Source organism: Colletes gigas, unplaced genomic scaffold, assembly GCF_013123115.1.
Source record: "Colletes gigas isolate AHSC1104 unplaced genomic scaffold, ASM1312311v1 Colletes_gigas_Sc00011, whole genome shotgun sequence".
NCBI lineage: Eukaryota > Metazoa > Arthropoda > Insecta > Hymenoptera > Colletidae > Colletes > Colletes gigas.
The window spans coordinates 1,611,103-1,627,984 of NW_025106640.1; the positions used below are offsets into that span (position 1 = coordinate 1,611,103).

The 16,882-nt window shown below is 41.0% G+C and overlaps 1 protein-coding gene across 1 annotated transcript in view; it reads left to right on the top strand.

Moving 5' to 3' along the window:
- The first annotated feature begins 9,585 nt into the window (after positions 1–9,585).
- Positions 9,586–16,882, top strand: part of LOC122398515 (hormone receptor 4-like) — a 35,549-nt gene continuing 28,252 nt past the window's right edge. Inside the window, exon 1 of the mRNA XM_043398450.1 lies at positions 9,586–9,625. Within this exon, the coding sequence (XP_043254385.1) occupies positions 9,586–9,625 (40 nt within the window). The remainder of the gene's footprint in view (positions 9,626–16,882) is intronic.

Below are 16,882 nucleotides of genomic sequence, written 5' to 3' on the forward strand. Positions count from 1 at the left end.
CGATAGAGCAGTGTCATACACCTTTCGAGAGCGTTTCTCTCCTCGACGAATGGTGTATTCGCATTCGAATACCGGTACTCGCTGACTGCACGTGTCAGGGTCAAATGACATCATTCCGACGCAAGGATATTCGCGACGGTGGGGCGATGTTTGTGTCGTCGTAATTCCTCCCGTCAATCGTGCTTCTGGTAACGTCGGGGAAGACGTCACCGCAACCGCGAAATCTCTTTAAACCAATCAGCTCGTCCGCAAACGATTCCATAGACTTCCCTCCCTTCGCCCTTGGAAACTCTAAAACGATTTAATCGCGTCTCTGAAACACAACTGCGCGCTCGGTATTCTTGATCGCGAAGCATCGGTCGTCGAATGTAAATTTTTGAGTATTTGGGTCACCAACTTTTCAAACCAGTGTTTGGTACTTGAAATTCGTCTAAAGGCACGTAAGATATTTGTTGAAACAGCGAATACAGCGTCCAGAAGATCACTAGTTGCTTGTAAACGAACATGGTATACATTCTTAAAAAGACTGACTTAATGGAAAGTTTTGAGTGTTTTAATTCATCCTTTAATACTTGAAATTCGTCCAAAATCACGTGAGAGATTCACTGAAATAGCAAATATAGCGTCCAGAAGATCACTAGTTGCTTGTAAACGAACATGGTATACATTCTTAAAGACTTAATGGAAAGTTTTGAGTGTTTCAATTCCCAAATTCCCAGATAAGTGGTACATCCTTTGATACTTGAAATTCGTCCAAAATCACGTGAGAGATTCACTGAAACAGCGAATACAGCGTCCAGAAGATCACTAGTTGCTTGTAAACGAACATGGTATACATTCTCAAAGATCTAATGAAAACTAACAAAAACTCGTATTCTTTTTATACACAAATTCATCCTCTACTTATAGAAGATTATTTGACCCTACTTGACCCTTTCATCTTCCATAAAACGTTTCTTCTACCCGTGTTCTATTTTTTTGAAACTGAAGAAGCGAGATAGAATTTAACGAGTGGAAATTTTGGTCTTGTGGTTCGATTAAAGAAACATGGAGGCTCGCTGGTAGCTGAATCGAGCGTCAGAAATAGTGTACGCAAAACGATCGCGATGATACGCGACGTCGCGACTACTCTGAGGTCGAGTCTCATGGACGTTGGCTGGCCTTATAGCTTCAAACTTGTTATAGCTCGCTAGGAGCGGTCGTTCCAACATCTCGTGATACAGGCCACGGATCGAGAGGGACGGATCGTCTTCGATCAAAGAGAGTTCCATCAAGATCACGGACTCCGGATCGTCGATTAACGAGAGACATTAATGAGGCTTGTTTGATGCTTCTGAATGAGAACGACGAGAGTGGCCGGATAAAGAAGCGTCGAGCGAGATTTCTGTGAACCCGACCGGTCCGCGAAGAAACATTATTCTTCGATAGATAACGAATTTTTGCCATGCAAACGAATGCAACTTCGTCGATAGCGGTAATCGAAGCTTACATAGAAATTCTTGATCCAACTGTTGCTCCAAATATGCTAAAAATGATTAAAATATATACATACGTCGTGTAAGTTAGTCGTTATAGTAGCTTAATTAGTATTGGTAATAATATAAAAAATATTGCAATTTTTCTGGTCACAATTACTGTATTTTTGTTATGGCGAATGAGATCAATCAAAAATTATTTATTATCGAGGGATATATAAAATTCGATATTAAGGTTGAACGTAAAATGAATTTTGTTTGTTGATCACTACGAGAATAAGACTTTATAGTTTTTGAATGATGGCGCGAAACTGTTGCAAGTTCGATCTAATGTTGGCGCGAAATAATTCATCCGCCATGCTAATGGACGCAACGTGGCAAACTTTATTTGGCACAGCCTTCGTCTGAGAAACCTAACAGCGAAAATGCCACGCACTACCAATAATTATTTACCGAAATCCACCGCCTTGTTTACATACAGGTCTACCAATCAGCGTCGATCATAGCGCCAACAATAAGTGTCAGTGGAAAACGTGACTGCGCAGCGAACATTCAAACTGGAAACAAAGCCATCGAGAAAAGCACTCCGAAATGCTATTTGCAAAATATAATAAAATTCCCCGATACGGTTCGATCGAAAGTTTACAAACTGGCGTTTGGAAATTAGAAATTTTGCTGATTGGCAGCTCGTCGTCGATACCATCTGCTAGGTCGTATCAGTAAACCAGAAAACTGATACGAGCAAGCGCGTTCAATTATAAACAATACGAGCTAAACAAATACGTTGCGAACGTATGCGCCACGATATCGTATCAGGCAGCGGTTGCACTTTTCAGTCTGCCAGATAAGAAAAAAAGCGCCGATTGATGCCAGCAACACCCGCGACGATGCCGTATCGATCGATCGTGACACTTAAAGCCTCCGTTCATCGCGATTTTTTTGCACCGCGGGACGCGAAACTAGGGCTGCGGGGACGTTTCACCAATTTTTCTGCACTCGAACGGTCGTACGTCCTTGGCCATTCGAAAATTGTTCGAACTATTCGAATTGAGTATCCAAACGGTATTCGAACTATTCGAATTGAGTATTCAAATGGTATTCGAATATATTGTTCAAATACTCGAGTGTTCAAGTAGTATTCAAATTGTATGATGAAGGATATTCAAAGTGCCAAAGTACTCGAATAATTCGAATAGAAAACAATTCAATAAAAAGTCCCAGCATTTCCAAGCCTCTCAAATATTCCACAAATATAAATCGACTACTGTGTATGGAGTATTCGAACGAAATAAATACTCCTCGAATATAATTCGAATATCATTCGAGTACCATCGTATTATTCGACCAGAAAAAAATTCTACAATACTTTTTCAAGTGTTTAAAGCATTCCACGAATATAAATCGACTACTGTGTACGAAGTATTCGAACGAAATAAATGCTCCCCGAATATAATTCGAATACCATTCGAGTACCATCGAATTATTCAACCAGACAAAGAATTCTACAATATTTCCCCATTTCATGAGTACAAATCGACTACTTTTTACGTAGTATTCGAACGAAATTAATACTCCCCGAATATAATTCGAATACCATTCGAGTACCATTGAATTATTCGACCAGAAAAAGAATTCTACAATATTTTTACGTTTCATGAGTACAAATCGACTACTTTTTACGTAGTATTCGAACGAAATAAATGCTCCCCGAATATAATTCGAATACCATTCGAGTATCATCGAATTATTCGACCAAAAAAAAAATTCTACAATATTATTCCAAGTGTTTCAAGCATTCCACGAATACAAATCGACTACTGTTTACGTAGTATTCGAAAGAAGTAAATACTCCCTGAATATAATTCGAATACCATTCGAGTACCATTGAATTATTCAACCAGAATAATTCTCCATAACCCTTCCCCAGGTTATTCAAACATTACGCGAATATAAATCGACTACTGTTTACGGAGTATCGGGATGGTTCTGGCAGAGAAAAATTGGAGAAAAAGTGGCAGCATTCCCAGGCCAGCTCGCGAGGATCATCGAGTTCGGATCTAGATCGGCGCAGCTGTGACCCGATATCAATGGTCGAGGAAATTGCGCGGGTTAAAGGGCAAAAGGCTACGCGAGATTCGATGGCGAAGCGATGCGTCTTCGGCGTTTGTGTGTGCCGCGGCACGTTCGCAGCCGGGGTGTACGTGTGCACACACACAGGCGTACGGTGCATGCCTGCCGGTGTGATTGACATCAGTAAGTATGCCATGGCCGACCGCTCACAACGTGCTGGTACGAACGACTGCAGCACTGCCCACACTATCGCGTACGAACACATCGGCCGTAAGAACGCCGTCTTGGCTGCCTAGAAAAACCAGCTGAGAAAATCCTGCTGCCAACGCGTTTCCGTCCGTACGACGATCGTCGCGATTTTTCACCGCGAGCCTCTCGATTTCCATCCGAAAACTTCGTACCCCAAACTGATCGTCGGGGCCAACATTCTCGCCCAAATTCAAATTTCAAACACACACTCGTTCACTCGTTGAGGAGCTCTCCTAATAAAATAGACGGAAAAATAGGCATTTTTTGTGAATTTTTTACGAGAAAACCACGAGACTTTTCGATACCAGAGTTTCACTAGCTTTTTTGTTCATCCTTTGAGGGTACGCTCAAATTTTTTTGATGGAAAATATTTAAAGATGGAGGAGTTATATAATGATATGTATGGGGCTGTTCCGGATGGGTCACTTCAAAGCGACTGTTCTGCTTACTTGAAACGGGGGAATCGAAATGTACCACTTGCGTTTCTAATTCTTTTATTTTCTCTCCGCGCATGGACGAATAGAAATTTAACCGAGAAATATCAGGGATAAATTGCTATTCTTGTTTATCTATTGTTCGAATAAAATTCATTATACCAACTTCGTGAATTTGAATAAATAATTTTCTATTCGCAAAATCGAACTTTATCGTGGATCCGTCGAGTTTGAAGATTAAGGCGACAGAACAAGTTTCAAACTAACGACGAAATTGTAGTAGCCTAACAGTAGTTTTACGAGTCTACAAATTTACGTTTACGGCCCAATGTGATTGGAAGCGTCCAATTAGACAGCAATTTTCTGACTTTATACGCCCGTTTGTAGAACCTATTATATGCGTTTCGCGAGTTTACAACTTACAAGACCACCTGTTACAGGGAACGCAGCGCGAAAACGTTTTCTAATTAACCAATTTGTATGTTCCGTGCTAACAGTCCGCTCATTTTTCACATATTTTAGAACCAGTAGCAACGCTACTTTCGAATCGATTAGTTACCTACCTACTATTAAATTGGTCAATGTCTACAATGTTACGTTTAATAGAGCCAGTCGCATTATACGAAACGAAAAAAAAAACCAGTTGCACTTGCACTTTACACCCGATCGAATAATATTTTTCACGCCGATCTAGCACTCTCTTTTCGTCCCGAGTTCTGAATCGAGATTTCGAGAGTAGATCGTTCCGATCGATTAACGTTTCTCTTCCAATAATTGTTTCCCATCGGGTGAAAAAATTGAGACAACTAGTTCGCTTCGACACCAGCCAGATAGCGATTTTTATCTCGGTACTGAGAGTCAACTACGCACGAGTCTCGCGTTACATGAGCTCAATAACCGTGCATCGATGTGTCACTACCGACAGAACAGTTTTTATACTCTTCGGTGTATTTTTCTCCAAATATTATTAATAGTCAATTGCAATTGTAACTGCATTCTTATTCAAACATGGTTATATTTGAAAGTAAAACAAAGCTGACTCGTAGTTGATCGAGATACTAAATCCCTGAAACTTTGTTTTCAGATAATTGGTAACTAGCCACAATTTGTCATAAAACTTATTTTTGTGTGTTTCTTAAAATTCAAGAGTCCTATCTAGATTTTAAAATTTTTAATTTTAGCAAAGTTACAAAAATAAGTATTGAAATAAATTTTAGGTTTTCGATGGTTTGAAATCGAAATTTTAGTCTTGCAGAATGTTACACGGTTGTTGATCTGACAGTGAACGCGTTAAATGCAAGTTGAAATCCAGCGAGCACTAATCACGAACCGGTCGGGAGCCAAGACCGCTCGGATAGGTGTAAAAATCGTCGGTTGAAAACGAGAGTAGCCCCGAGGGCCGAAATGTCAGCTCGGCTGGATCGGCGATATCGTGACACGCGTGACGTAACTTAACCCTGTTCCACGAAGGACGCGGTTTTCACCAGGTTCGATCTTCCTGTAAAGATGGTATCGTTTCGTTCGAAAAAACCGGTATCCTCGCGCGACGGAGACGCGAAACGTGTAACGGAGGGGGTTAAAGAAGAAGACGCAAAAGGAGGATTCGACGTCGTGCAAGGTCCTCTTCGGGTACTTTTACTTTCGTTAAATAAATAGGCGCGTAAAGAAGAAGCCCCCCCTCTCCCCCCCCCCCCTTCGATCGAAATCGACCGGTTGCAGCATATGTGTTCGCGAGTGACCATCGCCGAAACGAAACTTTCATCCGACACGACTTTCCTCGCTTTCTTATCGGATTCGGGACTCAGCGACCCGGGCCACCGGGCTCTTTCACTCCAGTTCGAGGATTGGGCATCATCGTGGTGGATTCGAAGCTTAAAGGTGTACAAAATAACCTAGTTGCGTCTAAACACAAGTCTGGACGCGTTTGACTACTGTTTGTTCACGAGAAATTGGCTAGAGGGAGTGTCTCGCTTGCTCCGCCCATCCCTCTAGGCTAGAGTGGGGAACCAATCACACCCACATTCCTTTCACTAACCAACTTCTCGTGGATACACTGTATCTCGTCTCAAATGTTTTTCGTACATGAGAAACCCATTATCTATCATTTTCGTACCCTGTATATTTCTTGGTAGGGAAAATCACTTGTTATGAAGAGTCGAATGTTTGTTCTGGGTTGAAACTCGGGAAAGAAGAGATATTTTTGAGATTCCAAATAAAAATAATAGAAATTTTTTATTATACGATGTCAAATTCTTTTTCGATGGAGGAAAGTGGACGAGCTTTAGGTGCGATCGTCGGTTGGTTGCACTTTGAATTTGCCGCGAGTAGCTCCCGGTGGAAATCGTGCATAATTCGACCGTCGAAAGTGAAATCGCGACGAGAAAGAAAGGTGACGCGTCGCCTTCTCCCGTTCCTTATTTGGCGTCGGATTTTTTTCATCATTTTATGCATACGAACGTGCACGCGCTTATGCAACGCGGCCGGGGTTAATCGACGATTTATACAACCTCTTCCGCGTCGGTATCGACCGTACATTTCACAATCATTGTGATCCCTGAAAATTCAGATTCCCTAAAACCTAATTGACGGAATTTTCCCCTCGAACGAAAATGATTAATAATAAGACAAACCTCCAAAATTGAACCCCTCGATTCGTTTCTATTTTTCCAGAGGAAAAGTATTATCGAGAAAAAATTTCCCTTCGCGTCAAAAAGTTTTGTTCGACACAGTGAGGACTCTGTAGAACTTTGTACGGTAAACAGAGAGGTGGTAGATTCATTGAGAACCAGGGTGGAGAAGGAAAGGCGAGGACGAGAACTCCGAATACGTTGCACGCGAGACTGGATCGAGACGGGAACGGAGAAAGTACAACCTGGAAGAAATACAGATTTTTTGGACGATAAGAGGGGGGGTATTAATGGATAGAGAAGTTTTGACCGAGCACGAGCTGCTTCGGGGGTTCGCTGCGTGGGACGAGCTTCGTGAGAAATCGAAAGTAACATAAAACATTTCGGAAAACGGGACACGGTTCGTTTTGACAGAAAAGGAAACGATACATCGTGAAAGCGTGCGCCGGCAGACGCGGATAAATAATTTGAGAGCTCGTTATTTCGTCGGTTGGCTCGTATATTAAATTTGTAAATTCGATGTTCATTGATCTTCGGGTTAGTAGTGGATCAAAATGACCCATTCGTAGTTTCTAATAAAAATTATAGAAGATTTACTCGATAAAGAATGAATAAACACTTAGTTCCATTGCATTATACATTTCTTCAAGTATCTATCGTTTTGGATACATCATTACTGTTAGCAGTTTTAGTGTTAATGATAGTTCGTATTTTTATTGATTTATTTACGGGTGAAAGAATGCATTGATTTACAAAGATTATTAATTCGTTATGTTGTAGAGATACATAAAGTAATAAATACAAGCATTCAAATGTATTCTATTAAATATTACCAAAAATTGGACAAAATGCAGGGTCATAAGTTTACTTATTTTAGACTAGTTTGGTAGATGTAGTATTGAAGTTTTCCAAAAAAAAAAATATAGAAAATGTGAGTAGGTTGGACAAGCTGTCTTCAGTCTGGTAGCTTGATCTTTCTAAGATTAGTATAGAAAGTGGAGGTTATATCAAAATTAAGCCATCATTTGAGTATTTACAAAAGTGATCAAAGACACTATTATTGGTTCTAGTCTAGTTTGGCAGATTTAGTGTTGAAAACAGTTTTCCAATGAAAAATATAGAAAATGTGAATGAGTGCAACAAGCTGTTTCCAACCTAGTAGCTAGATCTTTCTAAGAGTAATATAGAAAATGGAGGTTATATCAAAATTAAGCCATCATTTGAGTATTTAAAAAAGTGATCAAAGACTCTTTTACTGGTTCTAGTCTAGCTTGGTAGATCTAGTGTTGAAGACTGTTTTCCAATAAAAAATATAGAAAATGTGAATGAGTGCAACCCAGTAGCTAGATCTTTCTAAGATTAATATAGAAAATGGATGTTATATCAAAATTAAGCCATCATTTGAGTATTTAAAAAAGTGATCAAAGACACTTTTACTGGTTCTAGTCTAGCTTGGTAGATCTAGTGTTGAAGATTGTTTTCCAATAAAAAATATAGAAAATGTGAATGAGTGCAATCCAGTAGCTAGATCTTTCTAAGATTAATATAGAAAATGGATGTTATATCAAAATTAAGCCATCATTTGAGTATTTAAAAAAGTGATCAAGGACACTTTTACTGGTTCTAGTCTAGCTTGGTAGATCTAGTGTTGAAGATTGTTTTCCAATGAAAAATATAGAAAATGTGAATGAATGCAACAAGCTGTTTCCAACCTAGTAACTATATCTGTCTAAGATTAATATAGAAAATGGAGGTTATATCAAAATTAAGCCATCATTTGAGTGTTTAAAAAACTGATCAAAGACACTTTTACTAGTTCAAAGCTAGCTTGATAGACTGTTCTCCAATGAAAAATATAAAAAATATAGGTAAATTCTAGGATCTATCTCCACCCTGGATCTTTCCAGAGTAAATACGGAAAACAAAGATCCCGGCATGCTGCAATCGGGCACCAATTTCGACCAGGTGGTCGAGAATCCCCCCAGCAAAAACTCGTTAATCGTCGGGATTCGAGAGAAGTTCGAGTGAAAGTTCCTCACCGAGGAGAGGCAATTTTTCATAGTTTGGAGAACGGGTCGCCGCCGAAAGAGACACGTTCGATCGAGCGGGTACCCCCGGTCCGGGTGCATTCGAAGGAATATCCCCGTGTGTCTCGTGATTCCCCCCCGGTCCTCGGGCTGTCGCGTAGCGCCAACGAGAGAGTGAAAGTTCCCGCGTACACGCGTGCCGGAGTTTTTGGCATTGGGCGTTGGGATTGGAGGGCCTCGGTTGGTATCGAGGTCACTGGTGCCACCACCACCACGCGACGCCCGTGGATCCACGGACTCCGGTGGATCGCGTGGCCCGCACGGCTGCCCCCAAAAACTTTGGGCTGTGCGTGGCGTTCACTTCGACTCCTCCGCGCGGATCGTGTGTTCCTCGACTTCTTCCGGGGCTTTCCAGAAGCTTTCGACGCGACTACGGTCCCGTGGATCGCGGAAGTGCGAATCGTCTCGCGATGGATCGTTCAGTGACGTTAGCGACGACCTCTTCGGCCTGATTACTAGTGATTTTTCGCGGTTACCACCGTGGGTCCAGGTCGTCGATACGATGATCCTTCGGGCATCGTCGCGAGTGACGTGACTTCGATCGTAGACCATGGGCGATCTGTTCGTGGATCCGATCTAGATCAGTGCACGTGTAGGATTTTGGATATTACGGAGGTTTCGTTCTGGACCAGTGACAGATACCATGTGCGCGAAGATGAGCGTCCTGCAAGGTCGTCACATAGGTAGGAGATTTTCTAACGAGCATGCTAAGTGATCGATACCAACGTGATAAACGTGTGAGACGTTCAACGTCGTGGATCGACGAAGTGCGAACTCTGGGGAGCTACAATAGTGGAGGGATAGTTGTTGATGAGGATAGAGTCGATGCTAGGGAATTTTAGGAACGTTGATATATTTGATACAGATAGGATGGATCGAAAGTAATTAAAGAGTACGTGTTTATGGTGGTTTATTCGATGAATGAAACAATTAGCAGTCTTCAGGAGGGAAAAACGTGAAATCATTTCGTGACTAAAATTAATAAACATATACTCTCATATACTCTTTCCTAACAGTGAAAGGATGGAGGATACTAAGTATAGGAGCATGGATGAAAATTGTAGGTATTGATGAGTATAATAAAGGGAAATTATGGAACACTGAATCATTCGACTGAGGAATGCCGTGAACCAGAAAGTGCGGAGAAAATTTTTAAAATATGTAATTACGATGGAGTAAACTGGGTAAGAGTGATAGAAAAAAAGAGCAAAACAAAAGGAAAATTTATAGCGCGATTATTTAAAATCCAACGAGGGCTGTGGGAATCGTCAGAAATTGAGACGCGAATTATAGGGAGGACGACTGAAGATTAATGCGGACTAATGTGAAATTCATTTCGTAGCTAAGGGGCTAAAATTAATAAATGTGCACTGGCGCGTGCTGTCCTTCTCTAACAAAGATCGTAGAACAGACAGAGATGTTGAAATATGGAAAACATAGGTATTGAAGAAATTGTGGAACACTGGAAACATTCAGAATATGACGAAACAAGAAAGATAAATTGTGGCGCGGAGAAAATTTTAGAAGGAGGTAATTACGATAGAATAATGAAGTGGTTCAGAATGATAGATGCGAAATTATGGAATACTTGAAACATTCGAGGAACGTGGCGAAACCGAAAAGATAGATTACACTACAGAGAAGATTTATAATAACCTGAGTTGCTTTAATAGAACAATTAGCTGGTTAAACGATGGGAAATACAACAATTTTTAAAAGTAATTCTCAGACACTCCATTATTTTTTTATTTCGATAATCAATTGAGCAAAATTCATAGCCAATTCAATAAACACTTCTCTCGAAGATCTATCTTCTATAAAATAGAAAAATAGAATTTATATAATGCAATCAAGAATGTGATTCTCGTTATCGCGTTTTTCCCCTCTCGATCGACGAAAGAAATTCGCAACGATTAAATTATTGCTCGACGAAGTTTCCCCCATGTTTTTCTTTCTTTTTTTCTCGCGATCCGTTTAAGCAGAAATCCCTGCGTCTGATACTGCTGGGTCTCGGTAGAAGTTCGTGAAATTGGAATTTCCGAGGTGCAACGGGGTGTCAGTTTGTCAGCGTCCTCCCGGGTCAATAACACCGCGACGCGATTTCACAATTGCACGCTTCGCTAATTGCAAATCACAATTGCTGCTCGGCAAAGCGACCGCGTGCGACGGTGACGCGAAATATTCCTAGAGTCGTTCTTTTCCTCCTTTTCGCGTGGCGCAAGAACCACCAAAGCGACGCCGTTTCCCCGGAAAACGGAAAACGGACGAAATTTATAAACAATAACTGCACGCGAAATGCTTCCAAAAAATATGAAATTCTACTTTCGTTCGTTACGTGGCTACACGTGTATTTTTGTAACAATTTTCAATTAATTCATAAATTCGAGCAAAACTTCTGTTTCGTGAATTATAAAATTTTTCAAAATTATTGCATAAGCAATTGTAATATATTAGAAAATTACTTGTGTCGATATTACACAAATTCGATATAAAAATATTTGTTTTATTCTATTAAAATTCTGTTTTAATTCGTCAGCTTAGCGCGTATACATTATGTTAAGATTGAATTTTAATTTGTTGGCTCAGTGTATTTTCTTTAACACTTTAGTGCCCATACAATTTTCAATGAATTCATAAATTCAAGCAAAACTTCCATTACCTAAGTAATACAAATTTAAAAAATTCTATTATTGCGAAAATAATTATGATATACTAGAACATCTAAATATTAAAAAATTACTTATGTCAAATAACTCGTTCGAGTACGAATACAAATATCGAAGATAAAGAAGAGACCAAACAATAATAAAGTACGACGAAGAAAGGTAAATAAAACGATACCCAAGAAAAAACATTTATTTTATATCGTCTCCCGCTATGAAAAAAGCCATAAGCGAAAACGCGTTCCCCCGTTAAATTCGATCGTTTCGGCGCGCGAAGTTCGATCGAACGCGAAACTTCTTATTCGTTGTGAGACCGGTGCTCGCCGCGATTCCGAGGATCGTTAACTGCATTCAACAAGGTAAACGATACTTCTCGCCAGCTTATAAGCGATCGTGAAAATCCGCGCACGATCGATTGCGTAAACGATAGAAACCTGGAAACCGCGGGGTTCTTCGTTGCTTCGCAACAACGTGGACTTTTGCTCCAGATTGCAACAGTTCGAGCCTCGATCGGCAACTTCGACTCGCCGCGTATCGCAACGAACTTCGACTCCTCGATCCGAATCGCCGGGAATTTTTCGTAAAACGCGAACGAGGATTTTTGTCGCGGGTTACCAGCGATTTCGTCACGCGTTTAACGAACGTGTCGCAACGATCGGGGAAGCAGCTATTCGCTGATACAACGAAATCGGCACTCGTACTAAGCGCGAAAAATGGCGGACGAATTAGATCGATGAGTCGCAATTTTATTCAAATTCGTGTCCCTTTTCACGAGAAACTTTAGGATGTAAGAAAGTAAATAAAATGAAATTTGACGAGGTTAAGGTTAACTTGTATTCCACTGGCGCCACTATAGCGACAAACATAATACGCACCTCTAGCTTCATTTATGATAAAATTTAAATTATTTAGTTTTGCGGGGAAAACAATATTTTTTTATTTTTCCAAAGGATTAAGGTTAGGAGGAGCGCTGGGAATTTTTCGTGACTTTTTCAGCTTCATTTTTGCTTCTAAAGTGTTCAGGATCGAAGACACCGATCGCGCTCTGTAAAATTAGAAATCGAATCGGGTCTTTCAGGGATTCGTAAATGGTCTATTGGTCATGAACTACTTCCTGTGTCCTCCCAAATCGTAACCCGTCTTTTTCTCCACGCTTTCTACGAGACTCTCATTCTGCAGTTCAATAGTCACGGTTTACGTTTCATTATGTTCCCCATTAAAACCAAAGAATAATTATTATTCCGTGAACTTTCCACCATTTTGAGTTCCTTCAAAAAAAGAATGAACGCATGATCGAAAACTGAATTCTGGATGCAGTAAATGAGAGTAAATAAATGCGACGCGTAGACGGGACGGATTTCGATGTTTCCACGGCAGCTCGTCGTGGCTTATGACACAACATGGCAGAGCTTGCCGTAGGAAAAGTAAGGTAAGGCCAGTGGTATAATAGAAACTTTCACTGCGGAGGTTCAACGTACCCAGGCTACAAACGACTCTCACTGGCCGTTCTCACTGGTTTGCCCGACTACCCGAGCATCCGAAAGACACGATTCCTGTCTCCAGCGACGCTTCTCTCTTCCTCCTTCCCGTCGACGCGTGCCGACACGTAAGACGAATTAACCGAGAATATTTATAACGGTTTTGTGCCCCATTGTCGTGCTCGAACGCTGGAGAAATTTCCCGTGTACCCGGCGCCGGTCAAGACAACCCCTCTGGAAACCAGCTCCTTCCGTCCTCGTAACCGACGCTAATGGCGCGCGTTATCGCTCACCGGAGGAGCAAAATGTCTATCTCGATCGCTAATTTCACGCCGCTGACAGCTTCTTTGCGGACACGTTCACGGTACGACAAATAACTTGCAAACACGTCGTTTGATAATAATCGAAGACGACACGGCTCAAGGGACGCGACGCCATCTTGTATTCGGGGTGTGAGAAGAAAATTTGCATCGTTTGGTGATAAATGATTGTTGCAAAGGACTTTTGGATGAATTTTTGACTTTCTTTGCAAGTATATTTGTTCGATCAGAATCGAAGAGGTTATAGGATGGGGGACTCGACGCCATCTTGGAACTGGGACGTGTAATATGTCTGACAAGGAAATTTGCATGTTTTGGTGCAAGTTTCACGCTAATTCGGTAATAAATGGACAGGTTGAGTTAGTTTACTCACTTTTAAATGTGGACCCATACAAAATAAACCTAAATGGTACTCATGAATTTCAACGAGATTGTAAAAGTGAGTTCAACGACAAATTGTGGGCATGCTGGGTTCCAAAACAAATTTTGCTGTTTTCGTGGACAATTCGTAGACTTCAATCTGCGAATCGATCTACTAATAGTCGACTGACCTTCACAGTTACGTAATTTGTTGACTGTCCGAAGGCGGAAGTCATCGAAATGGACGGGACTTTTCCTTTCGTGAATAATTACCGAAATTTTGTCGGTGTCTTTAACCGACCTATCGTCAACTATGAGTGTTGCTCGCGGAGAGAACTTTCCTGGCCAGATAATGTCCCCGTGTGCTCGGTACAGCGATCGAGGCTAGTGGAGATAACGCGATACGGCTCGAGGAAGCGAAGGTTTCTCATGTTCCTCTGCTACGGTCTTTCTCCGTGCCCCTCCCGGAAAAAGAAAGTTCGGTGAACGCAGCGATTAAGAATCCTCGTTTTTGCGACCGTAGTAAGAAACGCGAACTCGAGTCGTCGCGAGAAATTCTGACGACGACAGGGGACCCCCAGGGCCGTATCAAAGGCATTCGTCACCTTTATTAAAGCTCTCTTCGTCACCTGAACGATCAAACATAGACAGTTTGTTATAGGAAAATCCTCGAACGTTGATTATAACATAAAAAAAAATTGCAAAAGCCAGCGACAAAGACATTGAGAGATTCGAGCTGCAGATCGCGAGGAAATGCTCGCTCGAGGCCAGCGGCAAATCACGACATATTACATAAACTATTTACAAGTTCGGATGTATTAACATCTTCGATAAGATGTAACACAAAGTGCAAGAGCAAACTGAATATCGCCGTTCCGCGGTTGTTTGCCGTGCAAACCTCGAAATACACAAGTCGAACGTAACCAGGTCACGCAGAGACATTAAAAAGTCCAACGAATTGTGGCTGAACAAACACGGTTTAATTTTGGTCCCTTAAAATTCAAAGTAATGTGAAACTAAAATAGAAAATTTTTACTTTCTCGAGCTGTCCCTTGCAAACACATTTTGTTTTATGTAATTAATCGTTGATTGGCTGCCATTTTGGCGAACTACGGCTCGCGTGGATGCATCGGTCGTTGGCGAGCGATTTGCCCTTAAATTAGTATTCTGTCGCGGGGCGAGTAATTCGTCGCTTCCGTTGATAAGTCGATTCGAAGGTGGAGACGCGAGAAACGGGACCGTCACACATCCGCGAAGACTCGTTCAGATAAGCGATAAGTCGCTTTTTCAAATAACGGTACCAGCCGAGATAAAGCGTGCGAAGCTTACCCGACGTTTCGCGCGTCCGATACGGGCGTATCTAACGCTCGATTTATCGCACGGAAACCTCAAAATATAAGCCGATTTATATTACACTCGAAGAATTAAACTATCCAATAATTCACAGTTCCTTGGATCCCATCTATATTTTAAAAATAAAATTCTACCAAAACAAACTTAACACTAGAACTACCAAAGTGGTGAAAATGAATATTTCCAAATTAATGCTCGACTAGATTTTTGAAAATTTACCGTAATTTTCTATAAGAGGCTATCGTTTCAATTTCTTTGATACAAATAAATACACATAATTGTCGATTACGAGTAGAAACATGGACCAATTACGAAACAAGATTATTTCTTCGCTAACTAAATTACAACAACACTTTCGCGCCTTCCTACGCTTCTTAGAAAGATCAACTTGACACATATAATCCTACTACTTTCTTCCGCTTGCATCTCGTTCTTGCACAGAACCAGAATGAATCTCGTTTAACTCAATTCACCTATCACGCTCCGTGTCTGCTTATTTCCGCCATAGAATCTCCAAAAGAAATTTCTTCGTTGCTGACTTAATTTTGATATTTCTAGAAACACCGTGAGAGTTTAATTACCAAATGACAAGCTAGATTTAATCGAGAGTAAAGCTTCCACGGTACTTTCTTTCGAGACCGTGGGCCGAAAATGGCGGACTATAATGGCGAGGATTTCGATTCGAAACCTCGCGGCAGATTAATCCCCGTTAATTCGCTTTCCCCTTGGCGCGTAATTTTGACGCTGGCAACCGTCTTTTCACACGTAGTCCTCGATCTTGCGGCTTTAAATTACGCCCAGAAGTTTCCTGGTAGCTGCGCGGCGGCATTATTTTATCCGCTGCTCATTACCATTGTCAAGAATCCGTTTCCTCCTTTGCCGGGAGATCCAATCGCGTGGCAGGGTTGTTCGAGGATAGAAAAAGGAAGAGGGCATCGCTAACCCCCACCATCACTCTGGGACTAGGAGAAACAGAGAGTCAAAGCCAGACGCGTATGGTGGGGGGAACGGTAGATCTAGGATGTCATGGCGTGGGAGAGTCACTTTCACCAACGTCGGCCCCTATAGCGGTAAAATCTACGTGGTACATAAAATTACGCGTTCCGTTTCAATGGTACTCGCGATGATGGTACCAACTTGACGGAAATATGTCACGCGGGAGTTACGAGGTTTTCTATTCGACGCTGCTTGCGAATAATGTCTCGTGTAACACGTTTTCTTTCACCGTTACTTCACTTTCCAAATAGAACTGTTCTTCGGCAAATAACGCAAAACGATTTTAAACCATCGAAATATGGAGTTCCATTGCAGAATCTTAATTCTACCTGTTTGCATCTTTCTTTCTTTTCTATTATACATGTATTTTGTTTTTATTTTCTGTGTGCAAAACTCGTGCATTTACAGAAATAAGTAATAAACAATTCTTAAAAATTAATTCATTTTATTGCCAGAAGAATTAATTTTGAAAATCTACAATTAGTTCGTCGTTAACCTAACAAATAAATATTTATCCGGCCGCGTATGTTAATCCAATAAGAATTTTATACTCGATTTTCCTGCAAGATAACGTGAAAGCATTAAAAGGAACTATCTCGACTATCCTTCCATCTGTGTTTGTAACAAACAATAATTAACTAATTCGATCGTTAGGAACACCTAGAATTTCGAATAACTAAGTAATTCAAGTTTTTTTAATAACGCGTACTTTCTTCTCAATTAAAATTCGAGTACGACTCCTAGCGATTAAAAAGTGTTCCTCGTTTCGA